The sequence below is a fragment of the Oncorhynchus nerka genome, linkage group LG15, assembly GCF_034236695.1.
Source record: "Oncorhynchus nerka isolate Pitt River linkage group LG15, Oner_Uvic_2.0, whole genome shotgun sequence".
NCBI lineage: Eukaryota > Metazoa > Chordata > Actinopteri > Salmoniformes > Salmonidae > Oncorhynchus > Oncorhynchus nerka.
Genome location: NC_088410.1, coordinates 55,529,805 through 55,554,167, shown reverse-complemented (window position 1 = coordinate 55,554,167; position 24,363 = coordinate 55,529,805). Strand labels below are relative to the sequence as shown.

At 49.0% G+C, this 24,363-nt stretch overlaps 1 protein-coding gene across 5 annotated transcripts in view; it reads left to right on the top strand.

Moving 5' to 3' along the window:
- The window catches only part of LOC115142934 (plasma membrane calcium-transporting ATPase 1-like), a 173,307-nt gene that overhangs the window by 120,143 nt on the left and 28,801 nt on the right, over positions 1 to 24,363 (top strand). For all 5 annotated transcript variants that reach the window (XM_029682806.2, XM_029682809.2, XM_029682805.2 and 2 more), the window contains 7 exons: positions 4,022 to 4,201; positions 4,587 to 4,674; positions 5,140 to 5,246; positions 17,711 to 17,902; positions 18,051 to 18,264; positions 18,680 to 18,891; positions 22,708 to 22,815. In XM_029682806.2, coding sequence (XP_029538666.1) covers positions 4,022 to 4,201; positions 4,587 to 4,674; positions 5,140 to 5,246; positions 17,711 to 17,902; positions 18,051 to 18,264; positions 18,680 to 18,891; positions 22,708 to 22,815 — 1,101 coding nt within the window. The remainder of the gene's footprint in view (positions 1 to 4,021; positions 4,202 to 4,586; positions 4,675 to 5,139; positions 5,247 to 17,710; positions 17,903 to 18,050; positions 18,265 to 18,679; positions 18,892 to 22,707; positions 22,816 to 24,363) is intronic.

The window sequence follows — 24,363 nt, the reverse complement described above, 5'->3', positions numbered from 1 at the left end:
TGGTGTCTCACTAGGGACTTGAACCTCCCAGTTTGCAGCATTTCTGACGAAATTGCCCCAAAAATAAACAATTTAGCAAAGAGCACAATTATATTTCCTATTGACTGTGTGGTCCTTCAAATCCCTCAGCAATACAGTTTGCAGGTCAACCTTACCCTGATATTATGTCATAATAACCATTCCTGGACCTGACTCCAAAAACAAGCTTCTGATGGACAGTACCAAAGAGATGCTCTATTGATTCTCTCTTGATTCTGTGGGGCGATAATTTAATATGATAGCTTAAATTGATGCATCAATTGTTCGGTATATCAGTTCATAAACCCAATGCCATGGTATTGAGACAACTATCCTGAATTTTATGCGGCATATTTGTCAACACTCTTGACTGTAAGTGAAACTGATACATTTTACAATTTACATGAGTGATTTCAAGGATTTTACATTTTTAATTGGTGGCAGACAAACTACTTCATTGCATTTAAAAAAATGTTGTGTCGGAGCTACGATGAGTTGGTTATATTTCCATACACCTGGATGAATTGGTTGTAACACCGTCGTTGTTCACAATGTCATTCATAAACATACCTTTCTTATACATCTCTCTCAGTACATTGGTGTTTAGCCATATTGTTTGCTGTAATATACCCTACCGTTCAAAAGTTTGTGGTCACGTAGAAACAGACGCCTCACAAGTCCTTAATCTGTCAGCTTCATTAAATAGTACCCGCAAAACACCAGTCTCAACGTCAACAGTGAAGAGGCGACTCCGGGATGCTGGCCTTCTAGGCTGAGTTGCAAAGAAAAAGTCATATCTCAGACTGGCCCAAAAAAATAAAAGATTAAGATGGCCAAAAGAACACAGACACTGGACAGAGGAACTCTGCCTTGAAGGCCAGCATCCCAGAGTCGCCTCTTCACGGTTGACATTGAGACGGGTGTTTTGCGGGTACTATTTATTGAAGCTGACAGTTGAGAACTTGAGGCATCTGTTTCTCAAACTAGACACTAATGTATTTGTCCTTGTCCTCTTGCTCAGTTGTGCACCAGGGCCTCCCACTCCTTTCTATTCTGGTTAGAGACAGTTTTCTCTGTTCTGTAAAGGGAGTAGTACACAGCGTTGTACGAGATCTTCAGTTTCTTGGCAATTTCTTGCATGGAATACCCTTCATTTCTCAGAACAAGGATAGACTGACAAGGTTCAGAAGAAAGTTCTTTGTTTCTGGACATTTTGATCCTGTAATCGAACCCACAATGCTTCAGATACTCATCTAGTCTAAAGAAGGCCAATTGTATTGCTTCTTTAATTAGCACAACAGTTTCAGCTGTGCTAACATAATTGCAATAGGGTTTTCTAATGATCAATTAGCCTTTTAAAATTATTAACTTGGATTAGTTAACACAACGTGTCATTGGAACACGAGTGATGGTTGCTTATAATGGGCCTCTGTACTAGATATTCCATTTAAAAAATCTGCCGTTTCCAGCTGTAATAGTAATTTACAACATTAACAATGTCTACACTGTATTTCTGATCAATTTTGTTATTTTCATGGACAAAAAATGTGACCCCAAACTTTTGAAGGGTCGTGTAGATTCTGCCTCTTCTGGAGGATAAATTGTAATTTTAGAAAACTCTGTATACCTTCATTTAAAAATAAGAATACTTTAAACAGGGCTACAATCCACTGGAAATTGATAGTTTTAATCTATATAACAGCAAAAAGCCCCCTTTTAAACATCGGATGTCCCACTTAGTCTCCTCCTGGAAAACCAGTTTGGATTTAGATATAGTTTCAGTATAATAAAAGCTTTGAGAGAGGTTGAATGTCTTGATATTTATTCATTTTGGTTATTATTTTTTATATATCAGCAAAGTGGGGACCAACTCCATATTAATGCCCATGATTTTGGAATGAGATGTTTCGGCGAGCAGGTGTCCTCATACTTTTTCATGTAGTGTATGCCTCATGGGTCTCCCGGTCACGACGCAGCCAGGGATCGAACCTGGGGCTGTAGTGATGCCTCAAGCACTGCGATGCAGTGCCTTCGACTACTGCGCCACTCAGGAGGCCCTCTACTGGAGAGCGCTTCTTTGTCTACACCCATTAAGCATCCTTCACATCCTCTTAAGCCTTAGCCCCACCCATCTCTTTAAGGATTCACATGTGAGGCCATGTGCTAAACATGGTGAATAGGGTAGTGTAGTAAACAACCAAAGATTTCAAGACTAAAAGTGGTGAGTTGTAGTAAAAATACACTTTATCTAGTCCTTGGCCTATATCCTAATCTGACTTTGAAGCAGGTCATATTGTTCTTCACATTACCGTCTTTGATTATATTTGATATAGTGTGTGTTTACCAAAGTTTATTTGTCACATGCACAGGATACAGAAGGTGTAAACGGTACAGTGAAATGGTTACTTGCATAGTATAATATTTTGTTTAGACATGTGGCTAGCTAGCTAAACAATCAACCAAAAATTAATCCTAACTCATACTACCATGCACCATGCATGAATCTGCAGGTGTCTAAAGTTAACCAACTATGTTCAATGTTAGCTAGCTAGCTAATTAGGCTATTACTAGCCATGCAAATGTATCTCTGAGATACACATAATATTACTACATAGATCATACAGACCCATTTAGCTAGACTCTTACCCGTATACATGGATGAACACTTCTCCCTCTCTGTCATGGATGCCATGGTTGCCCTTTAGTTTGAAGATGTAATCCGGAGACGGGTGTTTTATACAACAGCCTTCTGTGTTTTCTTTTTGACTCTCCACATTTGGCAATGATCTCTCTTCTTCCACTGGGCATTCCACTGATTTCAAAAGTCTGATTACCAGCATTATACCTATTCATGATTATAACATGACTAAACATATAGATAAACAATGCGTTTTCTGTGTAGGCTAGTATCTGTTTATTATATAGGCTATAACGGATACATCATCAGATGGAATAGTATGTTTGGAATTACCACTGCAAATGTGCGCTATATAGCCCAGTAGTAGCCATTTGGCATAATGGCCAATAAAGTACACTCCAAAGAAATTATGGTTTATCATTTCAGTATTTTGGTTCATAAACCTATGGCAACAAGCTCAAACTCCTAACCCACGAGTTTAGCCAACTGTTCACATACCCTGGTGCTTAATGCGTGGGTCCCTCTTCCAGTTGTCAAAACTCTCCGGTAGAGGCGACACCTTGCCCACCTCCGGTGACAAAGAATAGCCTAGTTAATTACAACTAACATCGCATCAGTCCATCATGCCCCTGAGTTGTTCTGCGTTGGGGCGTAAGTGGATGTTTGCATGAGGTGGTCTGCCAGTGTTATTGTGGGATCATTCCACCATAGTGGGTCAAGGTTCTTTTGTTTCTTTGCGGTTCTCTGTTACTTTGGGGGTGTGAGAGGGTTACGCAAAGAGTGTAGCTACATGTTTAGTGGTCTATGTGAGGGCAGAGGAGGTGGGAGGTGGGGTGCCAGGTTGGGGTTCAGCGGTGTGATTGACAGGCAGACAACTGTGGGGGGTTTCTAATGATCTATAAATAAGTAATCTGATTGGTCTAATGAGAAGTGACTCATCACATGCCTGAGGGTGGATAATTATACAGGACTTCAAACGCAAGCTCACATACAAGCACAGACACATATACACACTCACTCAAACACACAGAGAGAGCGTCTCGCATACACAGCGGGTTGAGAGGTCAGGCCCGAATGAGCAAAAGCTGTCAGGGCTTCACATTGTCATGCTGAGAGAGAAACTAAAATAACATCCGACACTTACTTTTACTGAGACTAACCCTGGAGTGGGGAACATATGGAGGGGAATATACATACAGAATCACTCAGAGACAAACATATACCTTACACAGACTGGCCTGAGATCAGCACTGATACTATACCAAGGAATGTTGTTGTGAAGTGGATATATAACTACAGAATACTGGCTGATCAATGTCCTTGTAGTGATGTTCAAGTCATGACTCTCTCCTCCCTCCCCTTAAGGTACCTAATGCCATCCTCAAGTGCCAGAAGGCCGGCATCACCGTGCGCATGGTTACCGGGGACAACATCAACACTGCCCGCGCCATAGCAACCAAGTGTGGCATCCTGTTGCCGGGTGAGGACTTCCTGTGTCTCGAGGGCAAAGAGTTCAACCAGCTGATCCGTAACGACCAGGGAGAGGTGAGACACACCACAGGACTTTTTTTTTATTTTGAAAGGGGTAGCCTAGTGGTTAGAGCGTTGGACTAGTAACCCTGAAGGTTGCAAGTTCAAACCCCTGAGCTGACAAGGTACAAATTTGTCGTTCTGCCCCTGAACAGGCAGTTAACCCACTGTTCCTAGGCCGTCATTGAAAATAAGAATTTGTTCTTAACTGACTTGCCTAGTTAAATAAAGGTAAAAAAAAATATATATATATATATATATATATATATTAAAGATGAGACAGGCTTGGGGACTTAAATGATGTCCTAGTAGTAGTACTAACATTGGGAGTGATGCATTCTTAAAGTTCTTCATTGCTCGAGATTCAGTCCCTCTGACTCCGTGTCCTCCTGTGCTCTAGGTGGAGCAAGAGCGTCTGGATAAGGTGTGGCCCAAGCTGCGTGTGCTGGCTCGCTCCTCTCCCACTGACAAACACACTCTGGTCAAAGGTGGGTTAAAGCTGTCACACATCTCTCCTTTTCTTGTTTTTACTCCCCTCCTCCTTCCTAAAATGTGTTCTCTTTCATGTGTGATCGACACACACAGCAGACCCAGGGGTCTCTAGCACTGCCATCCCCTTCAGCCCAACCCAGTTTTCTTCAAAGACTAGCCTGTTTCATCTCAGTTGGGGGTGGTGGAGGGGTGGAGAGAGAGTTTCGGGCCAGGTGAGGCATAACGCAGGTGTTGGTCATGAATGTGGAGACTCTTGACTAGAAGACTAACTGGGGGAAAAAAACACTGAATTTCAGTCACTGAAAAAGCAAATGAAATGGGTAAAAGGCCATTTCGAAATATTGGGGGACCGACATTTGTTAGTTATGTTCATCCAACAAAATTCCATTCCTCAGAGAATGTGTATACTGCTGTCCAGTGTACCGATATCTGAGGGGTGTGGTCTTGTTCCTCTCCCTCAGGTATCATGGACAGCACCGTCCTCGAGACACGACAGGTGGTGGCTGTGACAGGCGACGGAACTAACGATGGCCCCGCCCTAAAGAAGGCCGATGTCGGATTCGCTATGGTAACACTCTCTATTCATATCGGTCTGTTTTCATGGTTCCCTTGTTACAAATTTACTTCCGGTTTTACTCCCTCTATTTTCTCAGACAAGAATTGTTAGCGAGAACTTAGTAAGTATTTACGAATACACAACAGCCATGACAAGCTAATTTTGCCCAAACCTCATCTCTGCAACTCTCCAATTTACCCCAAGTGCCCCCATTTAAGATGGCTGTGTAATTGGATAATAAATCATTAGAGGGAGTAACGACTGGATAAATCTGCTTATCACCAGACAAGCCCCACTACATTCACACACACACACACACACACACACTGCACCCCTCGTAGAAAGAACTCTGGGTTTGGGAGTTACAGAATAAGAGTGAGTGTGTGTGTGTGTGTGTGTGTGAGCGTACATGTGAAATTATACTGTGTTGTCTAGACTGTGTTGTCTATCTGTGTGCTTGGCAGCCCGTGTCAGTATGCCGTTGTGAGGAGCCTTGTTTCAGATTAGCAGTCGTCCTTGTGGTTCAGTTAAATCCCATCCCAATATAGTCCCCTTTACATTCATTCAGACTACACTCCCTCTGCGAGCCTGTGTCACACTAACGGGGAGACCCCACAGCCAGGAAGACCAGTTCATAGAATCAATCACATTTATTTATGAAGCCCTTCTTACATCAGCTGATGTCACAAAGTGCTGTACAGAAACCCTGCCTAAAACCCCAAACAGCAAGCAATGCAGGTGTAGAAGCACGGTGGCTAGGAAAAACTCCCTAGATAGGCTGGACCATAGATAGGCTATGATGGGTGGCCAGTCCTCTTCTTGCTGTGACGGGTGGGGATTATAACAGAACATGGCCAAGATGTTCAAATGTTCATAGATGACCTGCAGGGTCAAATAATAATAATCACAGTGGCTGTCGAGGGTGCAACAGGTCAGCACCTCAGGAGTAAATGTCAGTTGGCTTTTCATAGCCGATCATTCAGAGTATCTCTACCGCTCCTCCTGTCTCTAGAGAGTTGAAAATAGCAGGTCTGGGACAGGTAGCATTTGAGAGAGAGCTGCTTGAGAGAGAGCTGCTTGAGAGAGAGCTGCTGAGAGAGGGCTGCTTGAGAGAGAGAGAGAGCTGCTTGAGAGAGGGAGAGCTGCTTGAGAGAGGGAGAGCTGCTTGAGAGAGAGAGAGCTGCTTGAGAGAGAGAGAGCTGCTTGAGAGAGAGAGAGCTGCTTGAGAGAGAGAGCTGCTTGAGAGAGAGAGCTGCTTGAGCGAGAGAGCGAGAGCTGCTTGAGAGCGAGAGCTGCTTGAGAGCGAGAGAGCGAGAGCTGCTTGAGAGAGAGCGAGAGCTGCTTGAGAGAGAGCGAGAGAGCTGCTTGAGAGAGCGAGAGCTGCTTGAGTGAGAAAGCGAGAGCTGCTTGAGTGAGAAAGCGAGAGCTGCTTGAGAGAGAGAGAGAGAGCTGCTTGAGAGAGAGAGAGAGCTGCTTGAGAGAGAGAGAGAGCTGCTTGAGAGAGAGAGAGAGCTGCCTGAGAGAGAGAGAGCTGCCTGAGAGAGAGCTGCCTGAGAGAGAGCTGCCTGAGAGAGAGAGAGAGCTGCCTGAGAGAGAGAGAGCTGCCTGAGAGAGAGAGCTGCCTGAGAGAGAGAGAGCTGCCTGAGAGAGAGAGAGCTGCTTGAGAGAGAGAGAGCTGCTTGAGAGAGAGCTGCTTGAGAGAGAGAGAGCTGCTTGAGAGAGAGGGCTGCTTGAGAGAGAGCGAGCGAGAGCTGCTTGAGAGAGAGAGCGAGCGAGCTGCTTGAGAGAGCGAGAGAGCGAGCGAGCTGCTTGAGAGAGCGAGAGAGCGAGCGAGCTGCTTGAGAGAGCGAGCGAGCTGCTTGAGAGAGCGAGAGAGCGAGCTGCTTGCGAGCTGCTTGCGAGAGAGCGAGCTGCATGAGAGAGCGAGCGAGAGAGCGAGCTGCTTGCGAGCTGCTTTGCGAGAGAGCGAGCTGCTTGCGAGAGAGCGAGCTGCTTGCGAGAGAGCGATCGAGCTGCTTGAGAGCGAGCGAGCTGCATGAGAGAGCGAGCGAGCTGCTTGAGAGAGCGAGCGAGCTGCTTGAGAGAGCGAGCGAGAGAGCGAGCTGCTTGCGAGCTGCTTTGCGAGAGAGCGAGCTGCTTGAGAGAGAGAGCGAGCTGCTTGAGAGAGAGAGCGAGAGCTGCTTGCGAGAGAGAGCGAGAGCTGCTTGCGAGAGAGAGCGAGAGCTGCTTGAGAGAGAGAGCGAGAGCTGCTTGAGAGAGAGAGCGAGAGCTGCTTGAGAGAGAGAGAGAGCTGCTTGAGAGAGAGAGAGAGCTGCTTGAGAGAGAGAGAGAGCTGCCTGAGAGAGAGAGAGCTGCCTGAGAGAGAGCTGCCTGAGAGAGAGCTGCCTGAGAGAGCGAGAGCTGCCTGAGAGAGAGAGAGCTGCCTGAGAGAGAGCTGCCTGAGAGAGAGAGCTGCCTGAGAGAGAGAGCTGCTTGAGAGAGAGAGAGCTGCTTGAGAGAGAGCTGCTTGAGAGAGAGAGCTGCTTGAGAGAGAGGGCTGCTTGAGAGAGAGCGAGCGAGCTGCTTGAGAGAGAGAGCGAGCGAGCTGCTTGAGAGAGCGAGAGAGCGAGCGAGCTGCTTGAGAGAGCGAGAGAGCGAGCGAGCTGCTTGAGAGAGCGAGCGAGCTGCTTGAGAGAGCGAGAGAGCGAGCTGCTTGCGAGCTGCTTTAAGAGAGAGCGAGCTGCATGAGAGAGCGAGCGAGAGAGCGAGCTGCTTGCGAGCTGCTTTGCGAGAGAGCGAGCTGCTTTGCGAGAGAGCGAGCTGCTTGCGAGAGAGCGATCGAGCTGCTTGAGAGCGAGCGAGCTGCATGAGAGAGCGAGCGAGCTGCTTGAGAGAGCGAGCGAGCTGCTTGAGAGAGCGAGCGAGAGAGCGAGCTGCTTGCGAGCTGCTTTGCGAGAGAGCGAGCTGCTTGAGAGAGAGAGCGAGAGCTGCTTGAGAGAGAGAGCGAGAGCTGCTTGCGAGAGAGAGCGAGAGCTGCTTGCGAGAGAGAGCGAGAGCTGCTTGAGAGAGAGAGCGAGAGCTGCTTGAGAGAGAGAGCGAGAGCTGCTAGAGAGAGAGAGCGAGCGAGCTGCTTGAGAGAGCGAGAGAGCGAGCGAGCTGCTTGAGAGAGCGAGAGAGCGAGCGAGCTGCTTGAGAGAGCGAGCGAGCTGCTTGAGAGAGCGAGAGAGCGAGCTGCTTGCGAGCTGCTTGCGAGAGAGCGAGCTGCATGAGAGAGAGAGAGAGCGAGCTGCTTTGCGAGAGAGCGAGCTGCTTGCGAGAGAGCGAGCGAGCTGCTTGAGAGCGAGCGAGCTGCTTGAGAGCGAGCGAGCTGCTTGAGAGCGAGCGAGCTGCATGAGAGAGCGAGCGAGCTGCATGAGAGAGCGAGCGAGCTGCTTGAGAGAGCGAGCGAGCTGCTTGAGAGAGCGAGCGAGAGAGCGAGCTGCTTGCGAGCTGCTTTGCGAGAGAGCGATCTGCTTGAGAGAGAGAGCGAGAGCTGCTTGAGAGAGAGAGCGAGAGCTGCTTGCGAGAGAGAGCGAGAGCTGCTTGAGAGAGAGAGCGAGAGCTGCTTGAGAGAGAGAGCGAGAGCTGCTTGAGAGAGAGAGCGAGAGCTGCTTGAGAGAGAGAGCGAGAGCTGCTAGAGAGAGAGAGAGAGCGAGAGCTGCTAGAGAGAGAGAGAGAGAGCGAGAGCTGCTTGAGAGAGAGAGGGAGAGAGAGAGAGAGAGAGGGAGAGCGAGCGAGCTGCTTGAGAGGGAGAGCGAGCGAGCTGCTTGAGAGGGAGAGCGAGCGAGCTGCTTGAGAGGGAGAGAGGGAGGGAGAGCGAGCGAGCGAGCTGCTTGAGAGAGAGAGCGAGAGCTGCTTGAGAGAGAGAGCGAGAGCTGCTTGAGAGGGAGAGCGAGCGAGCTGCTTGAGAGGGAGAGCGAGCGAGCTGCTTGAGAGGGAGAGCGAGCGAGCTGCTTGAGCGAGAGAGAGGGAGGGAGAGCGAGCGAGGGAGAGCGAGCGAGCGAGCTGCTTGAGAGAGAGAGCGAGCGAGCTGCTTGAGAGAGAGAGCGAGAGCTGCTTGAGAGAGAGAGCGAGAGCTGCTTGAGAGAGCGAGCGAGAGAGAGCTGCTTGAGAGAGAGCTGCTAGAGAGAGAGAGCTGCCTGAGAGAGAGAGAGAGCTGCCTGAGAGAGCTGCCTGAGAGAGAGAGAGCTGCTTGAGAGAGAGAGCTGCTTGAGAGAGAGAGCTGCTTGAGAGAGGGAGAGCTGCTTGAGAGCTGCTTGAGAGATGGAGAGCTGCTTGAGAGAGAGAGATGGAGAGCTGCTTGAGAGAGAGCTGCTTGAGAGAGAGCTGCTTGAGAGAGAGCTGCTTGAGAGAGGGAGAGCTGCTTGAGAGAGGGAGAGCTGCTTGAGAGGGCGAGAGCTGCTTGAGAGAGAGAGGGCGAGAGCTGCTTGAGAGAGAGAGGGCGAGAGCTGCTTGAGAGAGAGAGGGTGAGAGCTGCTTGAGAGAGAGAACGAGAGCTGCTTGAGAGAGAGAGCGAGAGCTGCTTGAGAGAGAGCTGCTTGAGAGCGAGCGAGAGCTGCTTGAGAGAGGGAGGGAGGGAGCTGCGAGCTGCTTGAGAGAGAGCGAGCGAGCTGCTTGAGAGGGAGAGCGAGCGAGCTGCTTGAGCGAGAGAGAGGGAGGGAGAGCGAGCGAGGGAGAGCGAGCGAGCTGCTTGAGAGAGAGAGCGAGAGCTGCTTGAGAGAGAGAGCGAGAGCTGCTTGAGAGAGAGCTGCTTGAGAGAGAGCTGCTTGAGAGAGAGCTGCTAGAGAGAGAGAGCTGCCTGAGAGAGAGAGAGAGCTGCCTGAGAGAGCTGCCTGAGAGAGAGAGCTGCTTGAGAGAGAGAGAGCTGCTTGAGAGAGGGAGAGCTGCTTGAGAGCTGCTTGAGAGATGGAGAGCTGCTTGAGAGAGAGAGATGGAGAGCTGCTTGAGAGAGAGCTGCTTGAGAGAGAGCTGCTTGAGAGAGAGCTGCTTGAGAGAGGGAGAGCTGCTTGAGAGAGGGAGAGCTGCTTGAGAGGGCGAGAGCTGCTTGAGAGAGAGAGGGCGAGAGCTGCTTGAGAGAGAGAGGGCGAGAGCTGCTTGAGAGAGAGAGGGCGAGAGCTGCTTGAGAGAGAGAGGGCGAGAGCTGCTTGAGAGAGAGAACGAGAGCTGCTTGAGAGAGAGAGCGAGAGCTGCTTGAGAGAGAGCTGCTTGAGAGCGAGCGAGAGCTGCTTGAGAGAGGGAGGGAGGGAGAGCGAGCGAGCTGCTTGAGAGAGAGCGAGCGAGCTGCTTGAGAGGGAGAGCGAGCGAGCTGCTTGAGCGAGAGAGAGGGAGGGAGAGCGAGGGAGAGCGAGCGAGCTGCTTGAGAGAGAGAGCGAGAGCTGCTTGAGAGAGAGAGCGAGAGCTGCTTGAGAGAGCGAGAGAGAGCTGCTTGAGAGAGAGCTGCTAGAGAGAGAGAGCTGCCTGAGAGAGAGAGAGAGAGAGCTGCCTGAGAGAGCTGCCTGAGAGAGAGAGAGCTGCTTGAGAGAGAGAGCTGCTTGAGAGAGAGAGCTGCTTGAGAGAGAGAGAGAGCTGCTTGAGAGAGGGAGAGCTGCTTGAGAGCTGCTTGAGAGATGGAGAGCTGCTTGAGAGAGAGAGATGGAGAGCTGCTTGAGAGAGAGCTGCTTGAGAGAGAGCTGCTTGAGAGAGGGAGAGCTGCTTGAGAGAGGGAGAGCTGCTTGAGAGGGCGAGAGCTGCTTGAGAGAGAGAGGGCGAGAGCTGCTTGAGAGAGAGAGGGCGAGAGCTGCTTGAGAGAGAGAGAGGGCGAGAGCTGCTTGAGAGAGAGAGGGCGAGAGCTGCTTGAGAGAGAGAGGGCGAGAGCTGCTTGAGAGAGAGAGGGCGAGAGCTGCTTGAGAGAGAGAACGAGAGCTGCTTGAGAGAGAGAGCGAGAGCTGCTTGAGAGAGAGCTGCTTGAGAGCGAGCGAGAGCTGCTTGAGAGAGGGAGGGAGGGAGAGCGAGCGAGCTGCTTGAGAGAGAGCGAGCGAGCTGCTTGAGAGAGCGAGCGAGCTGCTTGAGAGAGCGAGCGAGCTGCTTGAGAGAGCGAGCGAGCTGCTTGAGAGAGCGAGCGAGCTGCTTGAGAGAGCGAGCGAGCTGCTTGAGAGAGCGAGCGAGCGAGCTGCTTGAGAGAGCGAGCGAGCGAGCTGCTTGAGACAGCGAGCGAGCGAGCTGCTTGAGAGAGCGAGCGAGCTGCTTGAGAGAGCGAGCGAGCGAGCTGCTTGAGAGAGCGAGCGAGCTGCTTGAGAGAGCGAGCGAGCTGCTTGAGAGAGCGAGCGAGCGAGCGAGCTGCTTGAGAAAGAGAGCGAGCGAGCTGCTTGAGCGAGCGAGAGAGCTGGAGAGGGAGAGCGAGCGAGCTGCTTGAGAGAGAGCGAGCGAGCTGCTTGAGAGGGAGAGCGAGCGAGCTGCTTGAGAGGGAGAGCGAGCGAGCTGCTTGAGAGGGAGAGCGAGCGAGCTGCTTGAGAGGGAGAGCGAGCGAGCTGCTTGAGAGGGAGAGCGAGCGAGCTGCTTGAGAGGGAGAGCGAGCGAGCTGCTTGAGAGGGAGAGCGAGCTGCTTGAGAGAGCGAGCGAGCTGCTTGAGAGAGCGAGCGAGAGAGCTGCTGGAGAGAGCGAGCGAGAGAGCTGGAGAGAGCTGCTTGAGAGGGAGAGCGAGCGAGCTGCTTGAGAGGGAGAGCGAGCGAGCTGCTTGAGAGGGAGAGCGAGCGAGCTGCTTGAGAGAGCGAGCGAGCTGCTTGAGAGAGCGAGCGAGCTGCTTGAGCGAGCGAGAGAGCTGCTTGAGCGAGCGAGAGAGCTGCTTGAGCGAGCGAGAGAGCTGGAGAGGGAGAGCGAGCGAGCTGCTTGAGAGGGAGAGCGAGCGAGCTGCTTGAGAGGGAGAGCGAGCGAGCTGCTTGAGAGGGAGAGCGAGCGAGCTGCTTGAGAGGGAGAGCGAGCGAGCTGCTTGAGAGGGAGAGCGAGCGAGCTGCTTGAGAGGGAGAGCGAGCGAGCTGCTTGAGAGGGAGAGCGAGAGAGCTGCTGGAGAGAGCGAGCGAGAGAGCTGCTGGAGAGAGCGAGCGAGAGAGCTGGAGAGAGCTGCTTGAGAGAGCGAGCGAGCGAGCTGCTTGAGAGGGAGAGCGAGCGAGCTGCTTGAGAGGGAGAGCGAGCGAGCTGCTTGAGAGGGAGAGCGAGCGAGCTGCTTGAGAGGGAGAGCGAGCGAGCTGCTTGAGAGGGAGAGCGAGCGAGCTGCTTGAGAGGGAGAGCGAGCGAGCTGCTTGAGAGAGAGCGAGCGAGCGAGCTGCTTGAGAGAGCGAGCGAGCTGCTTGAGAGAGCGAGCTGCTTGAGCGAGCGAGAGAGCTGGAGAGGGAGAGCGAGCGAGCTGCTTGAGAGGGAGAGCGAGCGAGCTGCTTGAGAGGGAGAGCGAGCGAGCTGCTTGAGAGGGAGAGCGAGCGATCTGCTTGAGAGGGAGAGCGAGAGCTGCTTGAGAGGAGCGAGCGAGCTGCTTGAGAGGAGAGCGAGCGAGCTGCTTGAGAGGGAGAGCGAGCGAGCTGCTTGAGAGGGAGAGCGAGCGAGCTGCTTGAGAGGGAGAGCGAGCGAGCTGCTTGAGAGGGAGAGCGAGCGAGCTGCTTGAGAGGGAGAGCGAGCGAGCTGCTTGAGAGAGCGAGCGAGCTGCTTGAGAGAGCGAGCGAGCTGCTTGAGAGAGCGAGCGAGAGAGCTGCTGGAGAGAGCTGCTTGAGAGAGCGAGCTGCTTGAGAGAGCGAGCGAGAGAGCTGCTTGAGAGGGAGAGCGAGCGAGCTGCTTGAGAGGGAGAGCGAGCTGCTTGAGAGAGCGAGCGAGCTGCTTTGAGAGAGCGAGCGAGAGAGCTGCTGGAGAGAGCGAGCGAGAGAGCTGGAGAGAGCTGCTTGAGAGGGAGAGCGAGCGAGCTGCTTGAGAGGGAGAGCGAGCGAGCTGCTTGAGAGGGAGAGCGAGCGAGCTGCTTGAGAGGGAGAGCGAGCGAGCTGCTTGAGAGAGCGAGCGAGCTGCTTGAGCGAGCGAGAGAGCTGCTTGAGCGAGCGAGAGAGCTGCTTGAGCGAGAGAGCTGGAGAGGGAGAGCGAGCGAGCTGCTTGAGAGGGAGAGCGAGCGAGCTGCTTGAGAGGGAGAGCGAGCGAGCTGCTTGAGAGGGAGAGCGAGCGAGCTGCTTGAGAGGGAGAGCGAGCGAGCTGCTTGAGAGGGAGAGCGAGCGAGCTGCTTGAGAGGGAGAGCGAGCGAGCTGCTTGAGAGGGAGAGCGAGCGAGCTGCTGGAGAGAGCGAGCGAGAGAGCTGCTGGAGAGAGCGAGCGAGAGAGCTGGAGAGAGCTGCTTGAGAGAGCGAGCGAGCGAGCTGCTTGAGAGGGAGAGCGAGCGAGCTGCTTGAGAGGGAGAGCGAGCGAGCTGCTTGAGAGGGAGAGCGAGCGAGCTGCTTGAGAGGGAGAGCGAGCGAGCTGCTTGAGAGGGAGAGCGAGCGAGCTGCTTGAGAGGGAGAGCGAGCGAGCTGCTTGAGAGGGAGAGCGAGCGAGCTGCTTGAGAGAGCGAGCGAGCGAGCTGCTTGAGAGAGCGAGCGAGCTGCTTGAGCGAGCGAGAGAGCTGGAGAGGGAGAGCGAGCGAGCTGCTTGAGAGGGAGAGCGAGCGAGCTGCTTGAGAGGGAGAGCGAGCGAGCTGCTTGAGAGGGAGAGCGAGCGATCTGCTTGAGAGGGAGAGCGAGCGAGCTGCTTGAGAGGGAGAGCGAGCGAGCTGCTTGAGAGGGAGAGCGAGCGAGCTGCTTGAGAGGGAGAGCGAGCGAGCTGCTTGAGAGGGAGAGCGAGCGAGCTGCTTGAGAGGGAGAGCGAGCGAGCTGCTTGAGAGAGCGAGCGAGCTGCTTGAGAGAGCGAGCGAGCTGCTTGAGAGAGCGAGCGAGAGAGCTGCTGGAGAGAGCTGCTTGAGAGAGCGAGCTGCTTGAGAGAGCGAGCGAGAGAGCTGCTTGAGAGAGCGAGCGAGCGAGCTGCTTGAGAGAGCGAGCGAGCGAGCTGCTTGAGAGGGAGAGCGAGCGAGCTGCTTGAGAGGGAGAGCGAGCGAGCTGCTTGAGAGGGAGAGCGAGCGAGCTGCTTGAGCGGGAGAGCTGCTTGAGCGAGCTGCTTGAGCGAGAGAGCTGCTTGAGCGAGCTGCTTGAGCGAGAGAGCTGCTTGAGAGAGCTGCTTGAGAGAGAGAGCGAGAGCTGCTTGAGAGAGAGAGCGAGAGCTGCTAGAGAGAGGGAGAAGGAGCGAGCTGCTTGAGAGAGGGAGCGAGCTGCTTGAGAGAGGGAGCGAGCTGCTTGAGAGAGGGAGCGAGCTGCTTGAGAGAGGGAGCGAGCTGCTTGAGAGAGGGAGGGAGCGAGCTGCTTGAGAGAGGGAGCGAGCGAGCTGCTTGAGAGAGGGAGCGAGCTGCTTGAGAGAGGGAGAGGGTGCGAGCTGCTTGAGAGAGGGAGAAGGAGCGAGCTGCTTGAGAGAGGGAGCGAGCTGCTTGAGAGAGGGAGCGAGCTGCTTGAGAGAGGGAGCGAGCTGCTTGAGAGAGCGAGAGAGCTGCTTGAGAGAGCTCCTTGAGAAAGAGAGAGAGAGAGCTGCTTGAGAAAGAGAGAGAGAGAGAGCTGCTTGAGAGAGAGAGAGAGAGAGAGCTGCTTGAGAGAGAGAGAAAGAGGGAGAGAGAGAGCTGCTTGAGAGAGAGAGCTGCTTGAGAGAGAGAGAGAGAAAGAGAGAGAGAGAAAGAGAGAGAGAGAGAGCGAGCTGTTTGAGAGAGAGAGAGCTGGGCCTCCCGGGTGGCGCAGTGGTTAAGGGCGCTGTACTACAGCGCCAGCTGTGCCACCACAGATTCTGGGTCCGCGCCCAGGCTCTGTCGTAACCGGCCGCGACCGGGGAGGTCCGTGGGGCGACGCACAATTGGCATAGCGTCGTCCGGGTAGGGAGGGTTTGGCCGATAGGGATATCCTTGTCTCATTGCGCACCAGCGACTCCTGTGGCGGGCCGGGCGCAGTGCACACTAACCAAGGTTGCCAGGTGCACGGTGTTTCCCCCGACGGTTTGGATGCGCGCTGTGTTAAGAAGCAGTGCGGCTTGGTTGGGTTGTGTATCGGAGGTCGCATGACTTTCAACCTTCGTCTCTCCCGAGTCGGTACAGGAGTTGTAGCAATGAGACAAGATAGTAATTACTAACAATTGGATACCACGAAATTGGGGAGAAAACTATGTGCTTTCCAACCCAAAAAGGCCTGTGGTGCTGATGGTATTTGAAATGAAATGATCAAATATACATCCACAAATTCAAATTGGCTATACTCAAACTCTTTAACATTATCCTCACTGCAGGTATTTTCCCCGATATTTGGTTTCCGGGATTGATCACACCAATCTAAAAATGGAGACAAATTTGACCCAAATAATTAGAGGAATTTGCGTTAACAGAAGCTTGGGGAAAATCCTCTGCAGTATTATAAATAGCAGACTACACCATTTCCAACACAACGTCCTGAGCAGAAGCCAGATTGGATTTCTAAAAAATTATCTTAAACAGACCACATTTACACCCTCCACACTCTAATTGACAAACAAGTAAACCAAAACAAAGGCAAAATCTACTCGTGTTTTGTTGATTTCAAGAAAGCATTTGATTCAATTTGGCACAAAGGTCTTTTTTACAAACTAATAGAAAGTGGTATTGGAGGGAAAACATATGATGTTATTAAATCAATGTACACTAAAAACAAATATGCGGTTAAAATTGGCAACAAGCAAACAGACTTCTTCTTCTCTCAGGGACCTAGATCGTCTTCACATGGTCTGTCAGACCTGGGCTCTGACCGTTAACCTAAAAAAATATATATATAATGATATTCCAAAAAAGGTCCGGAAATCAGGATGAGAAATCTAAATTCTATTTGGACACACCAAAAAAACGAAACATATCTAGGACTAAATATCAGCAACACAGGTAGCTTTCACATGGCTGTGAATGAGCTGAGAGACAAAGCAAGAAGAGCATTCTATGCCATTAATAGGAACATTAAAATCGAAATTCCAATTAGAATCTGGCTCAAAATGTTCCAATCGGTTATAGAACCAATTGCTCTATATGGCAGTGAAGTATGGGGTCCACTCTCTAATTCATTCACCAAATGGGACAAACATCCAATTGAAATACTGCATGCCGAGTTTTGCAAGACTGTATTGCAAGTGCAAAGAAAAACTCCAAATAACGCATGTAGAGCAGAATTGGGCCAATACCCCCTCATTCGAATAGAAAAAAAGACCATCAAATTTTACAACCATCTAAAAACAAGTGACCCCAAAACATTCCACCACACAGCTCTACAATGTCAAGAGATGAAACCAGAGAAGAGTCCCCTCAGCCAGCTGGTTCTGAGGTTCAGTTCACAAACCCAAACCAAACCCATAGAGCCTCATGACAGCACTCAGAAAATCTGGCCCAACGAAATCATCACAAAACAAAAAGAAAAATATATCACCGATTTGGAAAGACACCACAAAAAAATCTAAGTAAACTTCAATGCTATTTGGCTCTAAACAGACAGTACATGGTGGCAGACTATCTGACCACTGTGTCTGATAGAAAACTGAGGAAAACACTGACTAGGTACAGAGAGTCTATAGTCCCACATAGATCTTCATGAAACACTCACTGTCCTTGTATGTAATGAGGAAAATGGCCTAAGTAAGTTCAACAAAGCTTTGAGGGAAAGAGAATAAAACTAAAAGCACAGTAATTGAAAATAGAAAGGATAATGATATAGCCTCGGGTATTAGTGGCCCCAAATGTTCTGTGTAGACGAAGAGTCGCGGAGAGATGGAATACATTTTAATAGCTAGACTTTGTCTCCTTCCCTTTTTTTTCTCCAAAGTTGATTGACTCACATGATTTAGAGGAGAAAGGGGCAGATGTTAAAAGGGTGGAATGCAGTACCAATATGTCATGAAATGCAGGCGGTTTGCTTGCTAGTTCTTTTCACCGGGACTCAAACTTTGACACTTAACACTGTGGGTACTGGTTACTCACTCTCATCCACCTGGCTGATGCACGGCAGCCATTTTGTGCTGAACCTCTCACCACTCGTCAGCTGTCAATGATGTAGCTAGTTCATGTCCCTGACTGACTGCAATTTTTATTGAACCTTTATTATTACGGCCGGCCAAACTGAGGTCACATCTGGAAAAAAATGGCTGCCGTTATCAGCCAGGCACAGCAGATTGGTGTTATACGTCGGTGGTGGATTAGGTTAGTTCCCCATACAATGTAAAGCAATTGAGATGTAATCGATAGCACTATATATGTATATATGTAATTCATTGTTAATAGGCCTAAAGGGAATATGTAATAGCATATATAAAAACAATGGGAACGATCACGGCCATTTCTATCATCATCAGCCTCATCATCATCCCTATTAACCGAACACCTCCATCTCTGTCTCCTGATAGGGTATTGCCGGTACAGATGTGGCTAAGGAAGCATCTGACATCATTCTGACTGACGATAACTTCACCAGCATCGTCAAGGCTGTGATGTGGGGCCGCAACGTCTACGACAGCATCTCCAAGTTCCTCCAGTTCCAGCTCACTGTCAACGTGGTGGCCGTCATCGTGGCCTTCACTGGCGCCTGCATCACACAGGTGACACACTTACCCTTTGATCCTTCTTGAATTTTTTTTTCTAATTTTTAAATTTTTAAGACCTTTTTCTCTCCCACCCTCGTTCGCTTTCTCTCTTTCTGTCTCTCACGCTTCCACTCCACCTCCCTCTTTTCCTCCCTCTCTCCAGGACTCTCCTCTGAAAGCAGTGCAGATGTTGTGGGTTAACCTGATCATGGACACCCTGGCATCCCTAGCTCTGGCCACTGAGCCCCCCACCGAGTCCCTGTTGCTGAGGAAGCCGTACGGCCGCAACAAGCCCCTGATCTCCCGCACCATGATGAAGAATATCCTAGGTCATGCCGTCTACCAGCTCACCATCATCTTCACCCTGCTGTTCGCTGGTGAGACCATCACACACTGGAACACACAGAGAGTCAGACCCCGCTGGAACACACAGAGAGTCAGACCCCGCTGGAACACACAGAGAGTCAGACCCCGCTGGAACACACAGAGAGTCAGACCCCGCTGGAACACACAGAGAGTGGAACACACAGAGAGTCAGACCCCCGCTGCACACAGAGAGTGGAACACACAGAGAGTCAGACCCCGCTGGAACACACAGAGAGTCAGACCCCGCTGGAACACACAGAGAGTCAGACCCCGCTGGAACACACAGAGAGTCAGACCCCGCTGGAACACACAGAGAGTCAGACCCCGCTGGAACACACAGAGAGTCAGACCCCGCTGGAATCTCGAGACCGTATGCTTAAACAAAAATTGAAATATATTATCCTGTTTGCTTTTCCCCTTTCCCAGGAGAGAACTTCTTTAATATTGACAGCGGGCGTAACGCGCCTCTTCACTCACCACCGTCGGAGCATTACACCATCGTGTTCAACGTGTTCGTCATGATGCAGCTGTTCAACGAGATCAACGCCAGGAAGATCCACGGAGAGAGGAACGTCTTCGAGGCCATCTACCGCAACCCCATCTTCTGTAGCGTGGTTATGGGAACCTTCATCCTGCAGGTACACACACATACTGTAGACACACACAAACACACACATACTGTAGACACAAATATGCATACACTCACAAACACCATATACGCACACACACACACACACTAACATGCACACTCTCACACACACAAGGAAAGTATATGGTGAAGAGCAGGGGCGGAGAACTCAAATGCACTGCTTTTGGAATGAATGATCACTTCCCCACGGAGATCAATGAAAGAAGAAAAAAATCCCGTCATGAAAACAAAAAGCATTGCCTGAACTAACGAGTCTCCTTGGTGATGGATAGACTTTACGTCAACGGGCAACGCAATTGCATTGGGACTCTAGAATCACCCCTGGCAATTTTAAAGCGTTGTTCAAACCTGAGCTTGTGTGTTGTCGTGTATCATCACGACTTCAACTACAACAAATACATGCTCTACTGGTTTTTGGGCTGCATATAGCCCGTGTTCATGTATGTAGCCTTCCTAATAAAATAAATGAGGTTTTTAACTTGGTCAACATAAATAACATTCACATTCTAGCTTTAACCAAAACGCATTTGGATGCATCCGTTAACGATGGGCAAATGAACGTAGATGGGACAGGAATAGAGATGGAGGTGTAGCGTTGTACATTCAGAATCCTATACCTTTCAAGAGGAGGGATGACTAGGGCTGTTGCAGCGAACCTATTACCGCCACACCGGCAGTCACGAGTCATGAAGGCAGTCAAATTCCACGTGACCATTTAGTCACAGTAATTAGGCTTCTACAAACTCTGATGCTGCTGATGGACATTAGTAGCCTACCAAACTTGCTAACTGCCTGGTACTCAGCTCTCTATTGTCCCTCTAATCACTCTGACATCAATGCAAATGTAATCGAAAATCGAATCAAACACTACATGAGACCCAATGAGTTCATGTTGCGCAATATTTCTAAAGGCTATGCAATTGCTAGAGAAAACAGAGTGATGGCCTCTTAAAAAGAGGAGGATGCCATCAGATTTCTATAGGCCAGGCCTACTATATTTACAGTTGAAGTCAGAAGTTTACATACACTTAAGTTGGAGTCATTAAAACTCGTTTTTGAACCACTCCACAAATTTCTTGTTAACAAACTATAGTTTTGACAAGTCGGTTAGAACATCTACTTTGTTTAAAGACAGATTATTTCACTGTATCACAATTCCAGTGGGTCAGAAATGTGCATAAACTAAGTTGACTGTGCCTTCAAATAGCTTGGAAAATTCCAGAAAATTGTCATGGCTTTAGAAGCTTTTGATAGGGCTAATTGACATCATTTAAGCCAATTGGAAGTGTACCTGTGGATGCATTTCAAGACCTACCTTCAAACTCGGCACCTGTTTGCTTTTTTCAAATCATCATTAGTCGCATCATGCAGCTTTGCAATGTATTAAGAATCAAAACATACAGCCCAACATTTGTAGAACAAGTAACATTAAGAACTCTAAATTAAGCCTATAGGGGGACCTATTTCTTTGTTAATCGCTCAACACAGTATAGCCGGATGTGCGCACTCCCTCAAATTCCTATTTTATTCAGCTTTGTTCACTTGTATTCTTCATACTATAAAATAATGCCATGGAATTCTAACCAAATCTGGTCTACTAAATGAACTAGTGTAGCCCACAGCCATATGGCATAGCCAGATCAGGAAAATGTATGTTACGAAGGTCTGCATCGGTGGCTTGTAGGCTGGAAGCCAGGAGATGCTAAGTGTGTTTATGCTAATTTACGGTCAATTACCGTGAGACTGACAATTATTTGCTTGGCAATCACCAGTAGACAAGATTTTGTGACCTCCACAGCCCTAGGGATGACCTTAATGTATGTCAAGTAGATACACTATAGCCTCGTACATCTGCCTCACCAGGCACCCATATTGATAGGATGTGTGTACAGACCTCTTAGCTCAAAGGTGTCTTATCTGGATGACATAGGCACTGGGTATGACCAGGCCACACATAGTAACAGAGATATATTTATCTTAGGGATTTTATATAAATTGGATCAGAATAATTCAAATATAACAAAATTATTGAGATGCTGAGAGCTGTGGTTTGAAGCAAATGCTTAATGACACTACTAGATCGTCAACCAAGATGTGTCACTATTCTCACACATGCATTGATCTGATATTCTATAATATACCATTGCAATGCTTAGAGGCCAGATCCATGCCTGTCGGCTGGATAAACTATAATATTGTGACCATAACCAGAAACCCCCAAAGATTGTGGTCAAGAGAAAAAAAAAGGTTTAAATCATGAGCAATTTCAAAATGATTTGGCTGCTGTACCCTGGGAGCGGATTTATCTAGAGGATGAGGATTAAATCACGCTACAGAATGTTTTATTGATTTGCTCACTGGGGGAATGGACCATCATGCCCCAGTAAGAAAGAGTGCAGTTGGGGCTCATCCATCTCCATGGATTGATGATGACCTGGGTGAGGTGTTTTCTCAAATAAATAAAAAACTTCCATACCAAATGGCAAATCTACAGTTTATGATCTTATGGACATTTTTTTACTTTGCTATGCTGCTCCCCAGATTGCAGCTCCACTGAAATACATATTTGATTGGTCACAATCTTTGGGGGTTTCTTTGGAACCTTGGGAAATTTCCAAATGTATGGAAGCATGCTAAGCTGTGTCCATCCATTTGGGGCTACCAAGTGGCGCAGTGGTCGAAGACACTGCATCTCAGTGCTAGAGGCGTCACGACAGACAACCTGGTTAAAATCCAGACTCTATCACAACCGGCCGTGATTGGGATTCCCAGCGTCGTCCAAGTTTGGCCGGTGTAGGCCGTGATTGTAAATAAGAATTTGTTCTTAACTGACTTGCCAAATAAAGGTTACATAACAAATAAAAAGAACACATTATTCCTGCCAATAGTCAACCAATCAGTAAACTCCCTTCACTCAGTAAGATATTGGAGGGTATTGTGAGTAGACAAATATGGGAGTACATGGAAAAGAATGATCACAGCCGATCAGCATGCTTATCGCAAAAACCAATCCACAACCACTGCATTGGTTGACATGACTAACCATTGGCTCAATACTATGGATAATGGCAGGTTGTAATATTTGTAGATTTCAGATCATGAAATAATTTGGACAAAAATATTGCACCATGGGTTTAAGGAGGCAGTGATGAATTGGGTACAGTCATATCTAACTGTCAGAAAAGTGTCCGCCTTGATCAATTGGTCGTTTTCTTTCCCTCATGCTTTAGACTGTGAAGTACCGCAGGGCAGCTGCATTGGTCCACTTCTTATTAAGTATTCAGTTGTTAAGAGACAAATGTTCAGTCAATACTAGGAATAGATTGTCCACCATCTGAGTCATTCTGGCAGAAAAGAGAAATGGGCAAAATAACATTTCGATTCAGAGCAATGAAGAAATAGGTAAATTAATCTGAGCAAACCAGAAACCTTTCAATATACTTTATAAATTCAAACAATACTTTAGAACAATTTAAATATACTAAATTGGAAGGTTGTGCAGACTAGGGTAGATCTATCAATCTATCTTTTCAGACTGTCAAGAGTATTTATCTGGTCAATACGTCAGTGTATGTCTGTTTGTAACAGTGTGTTATATATGAACATGTGATTGTATTATAAATTGCACTTTTATGTGTAAGCACTCTGGAATATTAGTCCAAATGAGGACTAAAACGAACTCTAACACAACCAGGCATACACTCACACACACCACATGCACTCTCTCTCACACACACTTTCTCCATCTGTATTAGTGTCTATTAGATCTACATGTACACACACTCACTCTGTGTCTCTGTCTCAGATTGTCATTGTCCAGTTTGGAGGAAAGCCCTTTTCCTGCACAGCTCTGAGCATTGACCAGTGGCTCTGGTGTGTCTTCATTGGAGTGGGAGAGCTGCTCTGGGGACAGGTAAGACACAAACAATCTCTGTGTGTGCGTGTGTGCGTGAGGCAGCTGGTACTATAGGTGCCAGTGAACTGTTGCTATGTTGAGATGGGTTCAGGAACACAAAGCAGTTGCGTTCCATGGTTACCATCACATACGTCACTGTGGTAATAAGCGCTGGCGCACATGAAAGCAGCATGGCCCACATTTGCCCACACCCCAGAGGACGAGAACCCAGCACAATACTCCCTCTGCGACTATATATATATATATATATATATATACACACACACACATGTTCAAAGACATGCACACACACTTCTCCATCTGCATGAATTCACACACACACACACACGTTCAAAGACACACGCTCTTCTCACTTTACACCTACACACTCACACCCACAGACTCATATATACAGAGAAAGAGATCTCATACTGTCTATAGACAGGAGCCTGTACCCTCAAAGACGAGCTTCCCCACACTGAATTCAGCTAGGAGGCGGAGAGAGAGAGAGATCTCTCTGTAAAACCAGGTAGAACAAGCTAGTGTAAGTCTCCCTGTATCCGCCTATCATTAATCGGCTGTCAGCCAATCAGCATTCAGGGCTTGAATCGCCCATTTTAAAATATTACATTATGCCCTCCAGCATGTGTATGTGCATGCATATACATTTCTGTGTTTGTCTGTGTGTGGGAGTCTTTGAAAGCATAATCGTTCAGAGGTGACTAAATGAATTTGAGTCATCATAACTTGTTACATAAGCGTACCTTGTTTGAAATGCAGACAAGAGAACATAACGCAGCACCACATTACCTTAGTATCTATATCTCCACCCTAAGGAATGATACAGCAAGAAAGTTTGACACCCTTCTACTGACAATGCAGTTTGGTTTAGGCTGCATCCCAAATGGCATGTGTCTCTCTATTATGCATGGGAATAATTGGGAACAGATGTCTTAAATTAAAATCACCTGGAGCTGGTTTCCTGGTGTTTTTACAGTCTTTTATGTCCAACAATAAACCATTTAAAAAAATAAAAAATACCAAATTGTATTTTATTTATTTATTTTTGCTCAGAACTTTGGTGGCCAAATAAAACCACCCGCAGGCTACCAGTTGGGGAATCCTACCATATCTCTCTGCTTAACCAACCCATGTCTTAAAAACAGTCACATGAAGACAAACTGGCTGGCAACCACTTAATTAACTAGAACCATTCAATATAAATAGTCATTGAAATGTATTTTTCTTTATTTCTTGTTTTACCCCAATTTCGTGGTATCCAATTGGTAGTTTGTCTTGTCTCATCGCTGCAACTCCCGTACGGACTCGGGAGAGGCGAAGGTCGACAGTAGTGCGTCCTCCAAAACACAACCCAACCAAGCCACACTGCTTCTTGACACAATGCCCACTTAACCCAGAAGCCAGCCACACCAATGTGGCAGAGGAAACACCATACACCTGGCAACCGTGTCAGCGTGCACTGCGCCCGACCCGCCACAGGTGTGGCTAGTGCGCGATGGCACAAGGACATCCCTGCCGGCCAAACCCTCCCCTTATCCGGACGTT